At 42.8% G+C, this 16,626-nt stretch overlaps 1 protein-coding gene across 1 annotated transcript; it reads right to left on the reverse strand.

Moving 5' to 3' along the window:
* Positions 1 to 948: 948 nt before the first annotated feature.
* On the reverse strand, positions 949 to 1,470 carry LOC309806551 (trafficking protein particle complex subunit 1-like; the record flags this gene model as incomplete). The annotated part of the gene is made up of 1 exon (XM_082625393.1): positions 949 to 1,470. One exon carries the CDS (start codon positions 1,468 to 1,470, stop codon positions 949 to 951), a length of 522 nt encoding a protein of 173 aa, XP_082481519.1.
* Between the last annotated feature and the right edge of the window lie 15,156 nt (positions 1,471 to 16,626).

A 16,626-nucleotide genomic window follows, 5' to 3' on the forward strand; every position in this document is an offset into this window, starting at 1 on the left:
TGGTGTGTGTGTGTGTGTGTGAGAGAGAGAGAGAGAGAGAAAGAGGGAGAGAGACGTTAAGTGGCAAAAAAAATTTTTTTTTGATATGACCACACTTTGACATATACATGTTTCCTGTTGTGAAAAAAACTGGGGATATAGTATCTGGAATCATAAAGAGCCAAATACAGAGGAAACCAAATTTTTTTTTTTTTTTTTTTTTGCGTGGTACACGGGCCTCTCACTGTTGTGGCCTCTCCCGTTGCGGAGCACAGGCTCTGGACGCGCAGGCTCAGCGGTCATGGCTCACGGGCCCAGCCGCTCCGCGGCATGTGGGATCTTCCCGGACCGGGGCACGAACCTGTGTCCCCTGCATCGGCAGGCAGACTCTCAACCACTGCGCCACCAGGGAAGCCCCAAATATTCTTAATCTGAGGGCTTAGGTAGGTATTTCTTGAAGTGGCAGCCTAATCTTGGCCCTTAGGAGGGATAAAAGGTTCCTTGGTGGGCGCCCATCTGGGCATATATGGCTCTGACCCTGTTGGCTGGGCACACTCTTAGGCACTGACCAGGAGGTGGGGCCACTTTTGGTCCTCACAGGAAGAGCCCCAGTCTTGGGCTTATTGTGCTTGTTGTGTCTCTCTCTACCTTCTTTCTTCTTCTTCTTCTTCTTTTTTTTTTTTTAGTGATAAGAAGTTTATTCTGTACTTCTCGAAGCATCAGGTAGGGGATAACACTGGAGAGGGCCTGGTTTGGAGGTGTAGGGACTCTGGTAAGCTTTCTTTCTGTGCCGGGGAGGGCACCAGGGACGGCTTTAGGCTGTTCCCCTGGGAGCGCAACCGAGGGCCTTGACTGGGCTGGGGGTGCTGGGGCGGTGGCATTTGCAGTAGGGGGCCCTCCGGTGAAACAGGTTAGGAAGGGCCCCAGACAGACAGGGATTCTTCTGAGGGGTGACGTAGAGTCCTTCCTTCAGCCAGCCCGGGCAGAGAAAAAGAGCGGAGAGTGGCCACAGGAGTCCAGTCGGGAGCAGAAGAGCTCATTCTGCACAGTTTGGCCCAGCGAGCACAGGGGACTCTTCACCACCGGCTCCACGTACAGCTCAGCGTGCATGTGGCGCAGCACATCTTGGATGGGTGCCACGCCCAAGTCAGTATTCATGACAGCGCTGATCCCAGCGGGCATCTCGTACCAATGGAGTTTATAACGTCTAGTTTGGAAGGCCAGGAAGCCGTCCTTCATGTCTAGCGGGGACGTCGTGCTGACAAAGGAAAGGATAGAGAAGAGCATCCCGTACATCAGCTTGTACTCCTCCTGCTTGGGGATCTCTGCTTGCTTCTTGCGGTGCCACTCGCAGTAATGCAGACACACTCCATTCCGGTCAAACAGGTACAGGTTGTGGACAGTCGTGGGTGGGGACTTGCTCCGAGTGCCTGTCACTCCATAGTTCCTATCTCTACTTTCTAGGCCTGTCAGTGTCCATGACCCATACATAGTATGTCTGTCTGCCCCATGAGAAAGTGTTTCATTCATTCATTAATGCATGCATTTATGCACTTATTTACCCAATAATGGATCCATCTATTCATTTGGGCATGTATTCGTACATTAGCACAGTCGTTTATTTAGTACACGTTGACTATAAGAGTTGTGACTTAAAAAAAAAGAGTTATGACTCTTTACTTGGATGCCAGAAGGATTGATGATAGTTAGAGACCCAAGTGGGTGCCCAGGGAAAAGTCCCGGGCTCCAGACCTACAGTCCTGTTGCTGGCATTGTGTAAATCGAGAGCACGACGGTGCGCTGGCCAGCCGTTCTTGGTCCACTAACTTTGACAAATAAATTCTTGTTTTACTAAACCCAAAGCAAAATGTGCTGACTAAGCCTTCTTTACCAGTAAAATTGTATTACATTTCTCTTTGTGATAGGAAAGGTTAGAACAACAATGTGTGACCTTAACAACTCTGGGCACTGAATCTGCACTATGTCACCTGTGAAAAAAAGAGATGTCCCTTCGTTCAAGTCACAGACTTTATTTGGCAAGTTATGTACCTCTGTGCTAAGAGATGACGGACAATTTTTTTTTTTTTAAGCAAAATTGACACTCCCCATCCTTAAAGAGCTTACAATCCAGTTGGAGAAATAAGGCCGGTCCACTTAGAATTATAGATCATAGAACTAAGGAATGTTTTATGTTGAAAGCTGCTTAAAGACCCATCTGGTCTGAAATTCCCTACCAAGGTGGAACTCCCCATACAAAGTACTCTGCACTAGAGTCTGTCATACCGAGTGAAGTAAGTCAGAAAGAGAAAGACAAATACCGTATGCTAACACATATATATGGAATCTAAAAAAAAAAAAATGTCGTGAAGAACCTAGTGGTAAGACAGGAATAAAGACACAAACCTACTAGAGAATGGACTTGAGGATATGGGGAGGGGGAAGGGTAAGCTGTGACAAAGTGAGAGAGTGGCATGGACATATATACACTACCAAATGTAAAATAGATAGCTAGTGGGAAGCAGCCGCATAGCACAGGGAGATCAGCTCAGTGCTTTGTGACCACCTAGAGGGGTGGGATAGGGAGGGTGGGAGGGAGGGAGACGCAAGAGGGAAGAGATATGGGAACATATGTATATATACAACTGATTCACTTTGTTATAAAGCAGAAACTAACACACCATTGTAAAGCAATTATACTCCAATAAAGATGTAAAAAAATAATAATAAAAATTAAAAAATAAAGTCAAAAACAAAACAAAACAAAACAAAAAAACAACAAAGTACTCTGCAAATAGTCTTTTCAGCTTTGTACCAACACTCCTCTGGTGAGGAAACTACTATTAATTTTTTTTAATTAGAAAAGCTGTATGTGTTAATGTAACACATTGAAAAAATACGGCAGAGTATCAAAGTAAAAAGTCAAGCCTCACCTCAAATCCCCCACCTCCCTACCATTTGTTACAGGATGCTAAGAATGGCTATTTTCTATACTTGTACAAACACATATATGGACATTTCCACCCCATACTTTCAATTGTAATCTGTTTTTTAAATTAGATGACATATACAATATAAAAATCAAAGGGTATGAAAGAATATACAATGAAAAGAAAGTCTCTTCTATCCCTCTCCCTCTAGCACCTCAGTTCTGCTCCCCAGAGGCAGCCATTGTTACTACTTTTATATGTATCCTTCCAGGGATAGTCTGTGCGTCTTACAAGCATATATGTTATTATTATTATTATTTTTTTTTTGACCACACTGCGTGGCATATGGGTTCTTAGTTTCCTGACCAGGGATCAAACCGACGCCCCCTGCAGTGGAAGCATGGAGTTTTAACCACTAGACCACCAGGGAAGGCCCTCTTTTTTTTTTAACATAAGTGTTAACAGATTAAATACAATATTTCCCCCTTAATTACATATCTTAGAAATTATTCCATACTTAGAGCAAGCTACTTTATTCCTTTTAACAGGTGCATGGCATTTCATTGTATGGATATGTCATAATTTAATAAATCAATCTATTTATGACTATTTTGGGTTGGGGGTTCCTGCCCTTTTGCTATTACAGACAAGGCTGCAATGGATAACTTTGACTATACTACATCTTTTTTCACGCGCGCACAAGGTTGTGGGATAAATATCTGAAAGTAGAATTGTTGGTTCAAAGGGCAGATACATTTGTTATTTTGATAGATATTGCCAGTTCCTCTCCGTAGATGTTGTATCAATTTGTATTCCATTCATCAACTATGAGAGTACTTTTTCCCCATGCTGTTACTAGGATATTAATTACTTTTTTTTTTAACTTATGCCAACTTGGTAGGTTAAAAATAGTTACCTTTAACTGTTTTCATTTGCACTTCTCTTATGAATGAAGTCGAGCATCGTTTCATATATGTGAGAGTCATCGTGTTTATTTTCTGTGTGCCGTCTGTTCATATCCTTTACCTGTTTTTCTACTTTTTTCTCCTTGTTGCTTTTCTTTTAAATATTAGGCTTAATATATATATACTTTTTTTAAATAAGAATAATTTAAATTGAAAAATTTTTTCCAGTTTGTTATTTCTCGCATGACTTTTTTTTTCCATGCAGAAATTAAAAAAAAAAATTTTTAATTTTTTAATTGTTCAATTCAGTGAATGTAAATGAAATAAGCCAGACAAAGAAAGACCAATATTGCATGATCTCACTTATATGTGGAAACTAAAAGAATGGACCTCATAGTAACAGAGTAGGATGCTCATTACTAGAAGCTGGGGGTGGGGGAAATGGAGAGATGTTGGTCAAAGGGTACAACTTTTCAGTTATAAGATGAATAACTTTTGGAGACCTAATGTATAGCATGGTGACTAGAGTTAATAATAATGTATTGTATACTTGAAATCAACTAACACTGTAGATCTCAAGAGTTCTTACCACCATCACCAAAAAAAAAAAAAAGGTAACTTGGTGAGGTGATGGATTTGTTAATTCGCTTGATTTTGATAATCATTTCACAATGTATATCCAAACATCATGTTGTATACCTTAGATATATACAATTTCACTTTCCAATCGTATTTCAGTAAAACTGGGGGAAAAAAAGCTGGAACTTATTAGTATTTTCTTTTACAGCATCTTGTTTTATCTACTTATTTTAGTGTTTGTTTTACCATACTGAGCAAAGCTTGTCTATAGCAAAGATACAAAAATTCTACCACGTTCTCTTCTAGTACATTTGTTCTTTCACTTTTCACATTCCAACCTTTCCTCCATCTGTAATTTATTTTGCTTTAAACTATAAAGTAGTGATCCAATTGTATTTTTTTTCCAGATTGCTCTTCAGTTTCCTAACACCTTTTATTGAATAACACATTTTGGGGAATTCCATGGCAGTCCAGTGGTTAGGACTCTGTGCTTCCACCACAGGGGGCATGTGTTCAATCCCTGGTTGTAGAACAAAGATCCCACAAACCACCCGGCACAGCCAAAAAAAAAAATATCCATTTTTATTTAATTTATTTTTTTGGCCGCGCTGTGTGGCTTGCAGGATCTTAATTCGCTGACCAGGGATTGAACCCGGGCCAAGGCAGTGAAAGGGCCAAGTCCTAACCACTGGACAGCCCGGGAATTCCCTGAATAATCTATTTTTAGAATGCTATCTTTATAATAAACTAAATATATATATATAAATTATATATAAAATTTTACACATATATATGTTTCTGGGCTTTTAATTTTGTTTCATTGATCTATCTGCCTAGTGTTTTTGTTTGTTTGTTTGTTTTTTGTTTTGGCTACATTGGGTCATCTTTGCTGGGCACAGGCTTCCTCTAGTTGCGCTGACTGGGGGCTACTCTTCATTGCAGTGCGCGGGCTTCAGTAGTTGTGGTGCATGGGCTTAGTTGTTCCGTGGCTTGTGGGATCTTCCCGAAGCAGGGCTGGAACCTGTGTCCCCTGCATTGGCAGGCGGATTCCTAACCACTGCACCACCAGGGAAGTCGCCTGCCTAGTGTTTAAAAAACAAAATTCAACCAAGTAAATTTGAAGATCTAATTGACTTTATTTGGGTGGAATCTCATCTAGCAGCTAGAAGAGCCTCCAAGGAGTTGTACAATATGGAAGGTTTTTATAGGAAGAAGGTGGGGAAAGGGAGCTATTAGCAAAAGAAAAGAAAAGATTATTTTTAGGCTAGGGCATCTTTTTTTAGAGGAAGGGAACAGCAAAGGTTTTATCATGCAGATTGGCTCTCTTCTTGGTTGGGGGAGGCGGGGTGGAAAGGGAGAGGGCCCATGTGACAGATTACCTTACTGGTGCTTGATTGGAAAATTCCAGACTTGTTGGTTAAGATGACATTTCTGGGAGAGGTTGAAACTGCAGTTAGATCAGGTATTAGATCTAGGTTTGGTGTCATGGGCTTTTAACATGAGTGATGCCATTTTGGGACTGTGGTTTTCCTTTTAACTTTCCTCATGTCCCTTACCATACTGTTTTTATTATTCTGTGTTTAATATGTTTAATGCCTAGAAGAGATGGTCATCTTTTTTTTTCCAGAATTTTCCCAAATATTCTTAGAATATAAATTTTAAAATTGTGTAGTTAAAAAAAACTTGATGTTTTAATCCTGGTTATGTTAAATGTGTAGATTAATTTATTGTGAATTGACATCTTTATAATACTGAGTCTTCCTACCCAATATATGTATTTTCCTCCTCTTATCAGACTATTTTTTGAGGCAACCCATTCTATCATTGGATGATTCTGATACTTTTTAAAGTTCCCCTTGTTTTGAGGTATATCTCTTACTCTATATTTTCTAAGCAATAGTTCTAGTTTTGTCGTTTGAAACTATACAGGAGTTAACATTTAAAGTGTTAAACAGGATCTACAAAAAGCTACCTCAGCGCTTCTCAACCTTCTACATCACGGAACACAAAGGAAATTGTAAATGTGCACTGAACGCTGGGGTAAGTAGATGAACTTTTTGCGATCCAAGGTGATGGTGATGGTAAGGAGGGAAGCAGGCTGCTCCAGGCCCTTTTTCTGCTGACTTGCTGAGGGAGCTACAGCTGGGACCCTGTGAAACCCCCCTAGGGCACATCATCTGGGAGGTTCTTCACTAGAAGTTCCACTCCTTGCCCCTCTCCACCTCATTTCTGCTCCCCAGACCTGCTTTTCTTTCTAGACCTTAATATACCAAGCACATTCTCTCTCTCTTTTTTAAAAAAATTTATTTATTTCATTTATTTTTGGCTGCGTTTGGTCTTTGTTGCTGTGCGGGCTTTCTCTAGTTGCAGTTGCAGCGAGCGGGGGCTACTCTTTGTGGCGGTGCGCGGGCTTCTCATTGTGGTGGCTTCTCTTGTTGCGGAGCACGGGCTCTAGGTGTGCGGGCTTCAGTAGTTGTGGTTCGCAGGCTCAGTAGTTGTGGCTCGCGGGCTCTAGAGCTCAGGCTCAGTAGTTGTGGTGCACGGGCTTAGTTGCTCCATGGCATGTGGGATCTTCCTGGACCAGGGCTCGGAACCTTGTCCTCGGCATTGGCAGGCGGATTCTTAACCACCGCACCACCAGGGAAGCTCCGCACGTTCTCTTTTCGGGACCTTTGCCTTTGCTCTTCCCTCTGCCTAGCTGGCTATGGCCCCAGAAGTTCACACAGCTGGCTACTCATTCTCTAGCTCACTGGGCAATCATACCTAAAAGAGCACCCCTCTCCTGCCCCAAGTCATGCTACTTTCTTGGTATCACATCAGTTTTAGACATTTCCAGATGATTTGTGTGTTTGTTGTCTCTTTCCCCACCACTAGAATGTAAGCTCCAAAAAGGCAGAAGTCATGTCTGTTTTGTTCTCTTCTATCCCCAGAGCCTTACACAGTGCCCTGCCCATGCACTCAGTTTGCTCTGTGAATGAGTGAAAGGGCTTTCTACTCTAGATTTTGGAGGATATTTTTCATGACCACTTCAGTTCTTATTCCCAGCTTGACCTCTCTGTACCTACCTACTTCCCACAACCAAACTTCTTGGTCTGATCAAAGGGCTGCTGGAGGAACTGTCCAGCCAGTCATGACTCCTGCTCTCTACACTGTCTCCCCACTGTTTTGGCCATCCTGGCCACAGAGACACCACAGGACCTTATCAGCCCCCTGGCAGAACCCAGATAATACTGTCTGCAGTATTCTCAGAATCCGTTCAGTTTAGTAACCCTATCAAAAACGGAAATGAGGTTAACTTGGCAGGAAATGAGGTCAGTTTGGCAACTGTTGGTGAAACACTGTACAATGTAAGAGTTCACAGTCTGAGTTAACAATGCAAGCCATGTCATACAGCAGTGCAATAGGAAGATCAAATGGACCATGAGCCGTGCAGGGCAATTTGGGCTCAGAGAGGGAATATCCCAGTAAACTGATGACTGATCGCTTTCTATGTACCTTGGACAGGTGAGTGAGTGTATAGTGGAGCACGGCTGAGTCCTCCCAACCTGGGATAAAGATCTCTCAGGGCATTGTAGGAGAATGGCTTTCGTTAAAATCAATAAGCACCATTTATTAAGCCTCCCATACCCTGTGCTAAGCATCTGTTATCTCTACTCCCCCCCAATATCCCTAAATTGGTGACGTTAACCATTTCAGAGAGAATGAAAAGGAAATTTAATTGACTAAAGGACCTACCCAAGGTCACAGGGTGTGCGATAAGGCAGGGAGTCAATCCAGCCCACACACCCACCCCAATTTGCTCCCCCCCTTTTTTCCTAAGCTAAATGAGGAGGAAAATGCAAATATAGGGCTCTAATCTATTTTTTTAAATTGAAGTATAGTTGATTTACAATGTTGTGCTTCATTTCTGCTATAGAGCAATGTGACTCAGTTATACACATATGTACATTTTTTAAAATATTCTTTTCCATAATGGTTTATCCCAGGAGATTGGATATAGTTCCCTTTGCTATACAGTCTAATGAATTCTTTTGCAAGCAAACATCGGTTTGAATCTATCTACTGGGATATAACATGCTTAATCAATTTTGAAATGTTATATTTAAGTCTTTGGAATTATTCTTGTTAATGGGCCACATACAGAAAGAGAAGTTGAGTCAATATAGAAAGAAAATCTACAGAAAATCTAGGATGGTTATCAGAGATGATCAACACACTCAAATTTCCATATGTTACAGTCCACCAAAGCTAATAGGCATAAAAGCTAATCAACAGAAGATACCCATAAATGAAAATAATGATGCTGTTAATGTAGATGAGGGGGCTTCCCTGGTGGCTCAATGGTTGAGAATCTGCCTGCCAACGCAGGGGACACGGGTTCGAGCCCTGGTCCGGGAAGATCCCACATGCCGTGGAGCAACTAAGCCTGTGCACCACAACTACTGAGCCTGAGCTCTAGAGCCCGCGAACCACAACTACTGAGCCCGCGTGCCACAACTACTGAAGCCCGCGTGCCTAGAGCCCGTGCTCTGCAACAAGAGAAGCCACCTCAATAAGAAGCCTGCACACCACAACAAAGAGTAGCCCCTGCTCACCACAGCTAGAGAAAGCCCGTGCGCAGCAACGAAGACCCAACACAGCCAAAAATAAATTAATTAAATAAATAAATTTTTAAAAAAATGTAGATGAGGGATACAGTTGAGCTGATTAACCTCCTGTTTCAACCACATCTTTCCTGAACTTGTGGAGACAATGCTGCAATTATAACCAGAAAGAACAGAGGCTAATTAGAATGATAACTCCATGTGGAGGACATTTAATGTTTTCATTGCAGGCTCATATCTCCCCATTTCTCCTGGATAATTATCACCACTGGCTGCCTCCCTCTCCCTCACTGCTAATGACACACACACACACACACACACACACACACACACACACACACTCTGGCAGTACACCAGGATGTTTGAACTGGCACTAGGGGAAGGAGTAAAGTTCTTGGGTGGGAGGTGCAGTCTGAAAACTGCCAGCGGCTATTGTTCCATTCACTTGTAGAAACTTGACTGAGACAAAGTGGTTGACCTACAGAGAGATGCACAGACAAGAAAAGGAAGGAGAGAGAGAGTCCCTCTTACTTGCCATTGCCCTTGAGGCTGTTTCTGTGGTCGTCTAAGCTAGCAGAGCTGGGTTTCTTCCACTTGGCAGGCTGTCTACCGTTTTCATTCCAAGCACCTCAACCATCAGCCTTCTATTGGTTCATCCCCTCTGATGGGGGAGAATTCTGTTTTGTGTGTATTGGTGTGTGTGCGGTGGCCTCACCCATTCTTTCCTGGGAAATCTCCCTTCCAGTCTCTACCCCTACCAGCCATGTGTTCTCAGGGACTGTACATAAGTTTTAATACTCACTTGAAATAAAGTCAATTCTACTTTGTAAGTCAGCCTCATCTGTTTAAAAAGAATCTGTTTGGTGTTTTTCTTTCATTTTACCCCTAAAACTAGATGTGGGCAAGCCTTGGCGTACACTGTGGAATAGAAGATAAAGCACTAGAATGGGCTCAGGGGCCTGGATCCTCGCCTGGCTGTGTGACCTTGACCAAGTTTCTTGGAAGTTTTTGAATCTGTCTTCGTCTGTTAAATGAAATGAGTGTGTGCAAACATCTAGTACAATGCCTGGCACACATTGCATGCTCAGTAAATGTTTGTGAAATGAATAATTTAATGAGGGAATTGAATCCTAGTGTCCCTTTTTGAGTTTACTATATGGACAGTAAATTCCTTTTGGTCTTTAGAGCTCTATCCCACTCTTAGTCCACTGAGACCAAAGGTTATACCCCTCCTGTCTGTTGAAATATCAAAGCCCTGGCAGACAGCATTTGACACATGCCCCAAGGGGGCAGTGAGAGGAACTTCCTATTGAAAGAATCTTCTAGGGACACTTGCAGCTTCCTAGTAATTAATTTATGCTCAGGAACTACTCGTAAAGTGAATACCAAGGCAAACATCATAAAATTATCACACTAGACTTCAAAATCAAATATATTCATGGAGTCAATTATTTGTGCCTTTTCCCCACTCCTTCGGGAGAATAATCAGATTTGTCTACTGAAACTCAACAGCTTTGCCATCAACCAAAAACATTTACGAAGCTTCAGACTATGGTAGAAGAGCAGGGGATGTAAAGAGGTGGCAGATCCAAACCTTAATCATGAAGACCTTGGCCACTGCAAAGACAATATTACTGCCATAGTGTTCATTTATAAATCAGCAAGTATGTTTGCTATGGGAACTTCTAAAATATTCTGGGGTCTAGATTGTGACAGTGGAGGACCAGAGGATTTTTTGGGGGGGGGGCCATGTTGGCCAGCTGGCGGATTTTAGTTCCAGGACCAGGGATTGAACCCACATCCTCATCAGTGAAAGTGCGGAGTCCTAACCACTGGACCACCAGGGAGTTCCCAAAGAGGATTTTATTTTTTATTGTTTCCCAGTTTTGCTGAGCTCTAACTGACATAACACTGCATTATATTAAGGTATACAACATAACGATTTGATATATGAAGCTACTGCAAAATGATTACTGTTAAGGGATTTTGAAACAATCTCGGTAACTTTCATTTTTGGTTCTGTAATGGATTTTCATCTCCTTATTGACTCTTGTATACTAAATGGTTATTTCCTCTGATTATAAATTTATCCATGGATTCTTATCCCATAGTGTACAAGATCACTATAATATAAAGTTTAGATGCTAGCGTAACTGGTGGCTTCTTCTCCAGACGTCGGGGCCCACTCACCGGGGTGCAGGTTCTGCTCACCCCAGCAGGTGCAGTCCTGCGCAGGCGCAGCTGGAACCCCTAAGGAGTAGTTTCCTGACTAAGACTCTGACCGAAGGTTGGCCTGCTCCTCCTGCGGTTAAGTTTAAAGGAGCATTTTCCAAGGGTCTTTTCTAAACCAGAAATGTAGGTTTGCCCTTGTGGTCTAGGTTAACACTTTCCCTCCTGAATTAGGCTCAAGTGTTAAGGAATCCCTGACTGCCAGAGCTCATGGTGCAGTAAACGCCCTTATTCAGGTTCACACCACCTTGCAACCCGATTAAAGGGAGCAAAGTTTAGACTCTGTGGGGTCCTGATCCTGGCAGAAGCAGTGACCAGTCTCACCTGGGGATACTTCTTTTACTAACTGTTGTCTTCTGAGTAGTTCTTTTCAATAATCAACGTCAGCCACAGCCAGGGGATCCTCAGTCCCCTTTTCTGATCCTCAAGCCCAATCAGTCCTGCATCTTGGAATGCCTTTTCTTCCTGCTTGCCCCAGAGCAGTCTGAAGATACTGGCTCCTGCTGGGTCATTCCTGTGCCCTGGGGCTAGGATCTGGAGTTTCAAGTCATCAGCAAGGGAGAGTCCTTCCTGAGCTAGTGGCCTTGTCTTTCACCCAAAGGCAGAGCTTGAATGAAGAGTGACTTCAAAGGAAGAGGGAGAATTCCAGACTAGAGATAAGCTCCAGAGAAAGTTAAAGAAAGAAGGATAAATAGAATTTGAATACCATTCAGTCTGTCAACTAGGTTAAAAAATTAGTCATACATAGAAAAGGAGCTGAAAAGATTAACATTAAAATGTTGACAGATTTTTCTTTTTTTAAATTGATTTATTTTATTTGTTTTTGGCTGCGTTGGTGCGGGCTTTCTCTAGTTGCGGTGAGCGGGAGCTTATCTTGTTGCGGAGCACTGGCTTTAGGCGTGTGGGCTCAGTAGTTGTGGCGCAAGGGCTTTGTTGTTCTGTGGCATGTGGGATCTTGCCGGACCAGGGCTCGAACCCCTGTCCCCCGTAATGGCAGGCAGATTCTTAACCACTGCGCCACCAGGGAAGTCCCTACCTTTTCCTTTTTTAAGTTATTGTGTTTTATTTATTTATTTATTTTGCAGTACGCAGGCCTCTCACTGTTGTGGCCTCTCCCATTGCGAAGCACAGGCTCCGGACGCACAGGCTCAGCGGCCATGGCTCACGGGCCCAGCCGCTCCGCGGCATGTGGGATCTTCCCAGACTGGGGCACGAACCCGTGTCCCCTGCATCGGCAGGCAGACTCTCAACCACTGCGCCACCAGGGAAGCCCTTAAGTTGTTTTTTAAATCACAAAAGTAATGTAGGCTCATTGTAAAATTTTCATATCACACAGACAACTACATGTAAAAGTGAAAGGATCACTTCACCTAAGAGCCAGTCAATACCAGTTCCCTCCCAAGTTTATAACCACTGATAAAATTTATTGTATTTGTAGACATGCATGGGTACACATAATTCAACATATGATCAAGCTTTTTTCTCTTAACACTGTGTATTGAAGACTTAATGTCTGGTCTATCACTTTTAAATTGCTGTTTAATTTTGTAGCATGAATGTATTGTAATTTGACTAAATGTTCTCATTAATGGATGTTTAGGTCATTTCAAAAAGTTTTTTTTCAATTACAAACTCTACTGCATTCAATATAATTGCATGTACTAACTTGTGTACACGAGTATTTCTTTAGGATCAATTTAGAGAAGCAGAACTTAAGGGCTAAAGATCTATCCACTTAAATTCTGGATAGAACTTGCTAAACTGCCCTTCCAAAAGACTTCACCAATTTATTTTCTGCTCAGCAATAAAATACAACACCCATTTTTTCCATAGCTTTGCCAGTAATGTATATTATCGGATGTTTAAATTGTTGATAATTCTGCCCTCCTCCCCCCAAATTGTATTATGTTGTCTTAATTCACATTTCTCAGATTACTAGGAAGGTTGAGTAACTTTTCATATCTTTGTTGGATGTTTATATCTCTTCTATAAATTATACATTTATTATCTTTTACAATTTGTGACTCTCTTCTTTATTGGTTGAATATCCTGTGTATTAGTGATTTGGACAATTATATGATTTTCCCAGTTTATCACTTGTCTTTTTTATTTTTTTTGTGATACGCAGGCCTCTCACTGTTGTGGCCTCTCCCGTTGCGGAGCACAGGCTCTGGACGCACAGGCTCAGCAGCCATGGCTCACGGGCCTAGCCGCCTCACGGCATGTGGGATCTTCCCGGACCGGGGCACGAACCCATGTCCCCTGCATCAGCAGGCGGACTCTCAACCACTGCGCCACCAGGGAAGCCCTATCACCTGTCTTTTAATCTTGTTTTTTGTTTTGTGTGTGTGTCTGTGTTTAGTTGCATAGAAGATTTTAAAATGTATGCAATAAAAACTGTCAAATTTTCCCTTCATGTTTTCTGTGTTTCATTTCATACTTAGGAAAACCTTCCATTATAAACTGAGTTTATGGCAATATTTTCTTATTTTCCTATAATACTTTTTTTTTTTTTTTTTTTTTGTGCGGTACACGGGCCTCTCACTGTTGTGGCCTCTCTCGTTGCGAAGCACAGGCTCTGGACGCGCAGGCTCAGCGGCCATGGCTCACGGGCCCAGCCGCTCCACGGCATGTGGGATCCTCCCGGACCGGGGCACGAACCCACGTCCCCTGCATCGGCAGGCAGACTCTCAACCACCGCGCCACCAGGGAAGCCCCTATAATACTTTTATGGGTTTTTATATGGCGCTCTTAAATCTGTCTGGAATTTTTATTAGTATAGAGTGCGAGGTAGAATGTATCTCAATTTCCAAATATTCAGTTGCCCAGTACCAGGCACTGAATACTCATTCCAATTCATTGATTTGAAAGTGCTATCTTGGGACTTCCCTGGTGGCACAGTGGTTAGGACTCTGTGCTCCCAATGCAAGGGGCCCAGGTTCAATCCCTTGTCAGGGGACTATTGATCCCACATGCATGCCTTAACTAGGAGTTCTCATGCCACAACTAAGGAGCCCATGTGCTGCAACTACAGAGCTGGTGAGCTGCAACTAAGACTTGGTGCAACCAAATAAATAAATAATTTTTTTTTAAAAAGAAAGTGCCATCATCTTTATTATAAACTAAATGTATTTTCATATATACACAGGGTCTGATTTTGGATATTCTATGATACCATATTGTGTTAATTACTATTGCCTTTTGATGTCATTTGCTATCTGATAAGGCAGCTCTCCTCACTGATCATTTTTTTAAATGTTCTCTTCTGTGCTCATGCATTTTCAATCTGAACAATCTTGAGACTCAGATAAGCTTGAGGATGACCATATTGTCATTCCAATAGATGTCAAAAGAGCATTCGATAAAATTGAACATCCACAATATGAAATATTATGCAGTTGTCTAAAAAAGGAGAGAGAGAGCAAGAAAGAGAGCTATTTGTACCTTAATGGAAAGATCTCCAATACAAGTGAAGAAAACAACAGAACAATGCATATCTTATGAATCTCTTGAATTAAAAAAAGAAAAATTATATACGTATATGCCCATGTATGAAAACATATATGAATTCAAAAACCCAGTTCTGGAGGGATACACATTTAACTGTCATGGCTTCTGTTTCCGGGGAGGGGAATAAGAGGTTAGGGGTGTCCTGGATACTGTGTAGTGTCATCCAGATGCACCTTCTTAAGACCAAGGCACTTCACCCATTTGCCAGGAATGTTTCCTGCTGACAACTTATGCAGAGTGCCTCTCCAGACATTGCCCTCAGCTGCATGTAGCTGCGTTGTCCAGTTTAAGCCATTCCCTGGGGACAGATGGCATCCAGTGACTGGTTCTTATGCAGTACAAATGCATATCTTCTTTGCTTCAGTTTGGGACAGTTATGAAGGGCAATCCTAGCTTCAGAGCTCCCCCAGGGATTGCTGCAGCCTCTGTTGCAACCTGCTACTACTTGGCAACCTAACTTCTCTCTTGGCCGCGTCGCGCTTCTCTCATTCCCTCACAGATGTTTCTGAAAGTACTTCCCAATAACCCACCCACACACAAGTTTGTCTGACAGTCTATTTCCTGGGGTACCCAGCCTACTGCCATAGGCAATAAATTATTGAGTGGTGGAGTGTAGGTGGGTGGGGTTTTCACATTTTGCTCCCTTACATAAACTGGAATAATTTATTTATAAGACTTGTATAATTTTTAATTTGTGTTTAAATATTACCAGTAAATAGAAACTATAACAACAAGGTTGAGCTAACTTTTTTTTTTTTTTTTTTTTGCGGTACGCGGGTCTCTCACTGTTGTGGCCTCTCCCGTTGCGGAGCACAGGCTCCGGACGCGCAGGCTCAGCGGCCATGGCTCATGGGCCCAGCCGCTCCGCGGCACGTGGGATCTTCCCGGACCGGGGCACGAACCCGTATCCCCTGCATCGGCAGGCGGACTCTCAACCACTGCGCCACCAGGGAAGCCCTGAGCTAACTTTTAAAAAAGAAACTCTCATGCCCCCATAACTCTCCCCCTTCCCACCCAGTAGTCTCACTACTGTAGCACAAGTCATTTCATTTCTATGTACTTCCCTGAGCAAGGATCACACATGGTCATATTTTTGCCTGGCTTGCTGTGGTGGAAGGAACCACATAGTAATGAAGATTTCTCATAAAGGTGGACTTTTCACTGTTCTATATGAATGCTAAAAGAGCAAGGCACACTTGAACCAGAACAGGCATTCAGAGCATTCTGAGAGCCATTGTCTCCCCCTTGGGTCCAGAGCGGGTGAGTGAGTTGTATTCCATGAAAAAGGAAATTCCTGGAGGAACTTTACTTCATATCACACAGTCTCTGAGCCAAAGGAGCAGAACTGAAATCCAGGGTTCTGAGCTGCAGATTCTCAGTGCAGCTTTCTTTCCACCAAAGAAAGTCTCCATTTTCTTTTTCTTTCTTTTGGGGGGGTGGGGTCACGCCATGCAGCTTGTGGGATGACCTGGGATTGAACCCGTGCCACTTGCAGTGGAAGTGGATTCCTAATCACGGGGCCACCAGGGAGTTCATTCCATTTTCTAAAGGCTGAATATTCTCTGATTAGGATCCTCCTCTAGATGAACACAGCAGGTGTCTATTCTCTGACAAGGGCAGAGGAACTCTTGTCCTTGGAATGGAAGGGAACAGAGAAACCTGTTCAAAGGACCTGCTAATCTCTGGTCACCCTGAGGAAGTAGCTGTGGTCCTCAGCTGCACAGGAGTCACTTCCTCCCCCAACTTTTCTCCAGAGTTGTATTCTCAGGTTTCTCTGGGGACTGATCTCCAGAAGCTGTGGGGAAACACTCTCCCACTAGTTATTGTCACACATCCATGAAACTCCCCATTTAGGAGTCAATAGCTCAGGTTGGCCAATGAACAATTAACCAC

This window comes from Mesoplodon mirus (genome assembly GCF_964341445.2).
Source record: "Mesoplodon mirus genome assembly, chromosome: 6".
NCBI classification, from domain to species: domain Eukaryota; kingdom Metazoa; phylum Chordata; class Mammalia; order Artiodactyla; family Ziphiidae; genus Mesoplodon; species Mesoplodon mirus.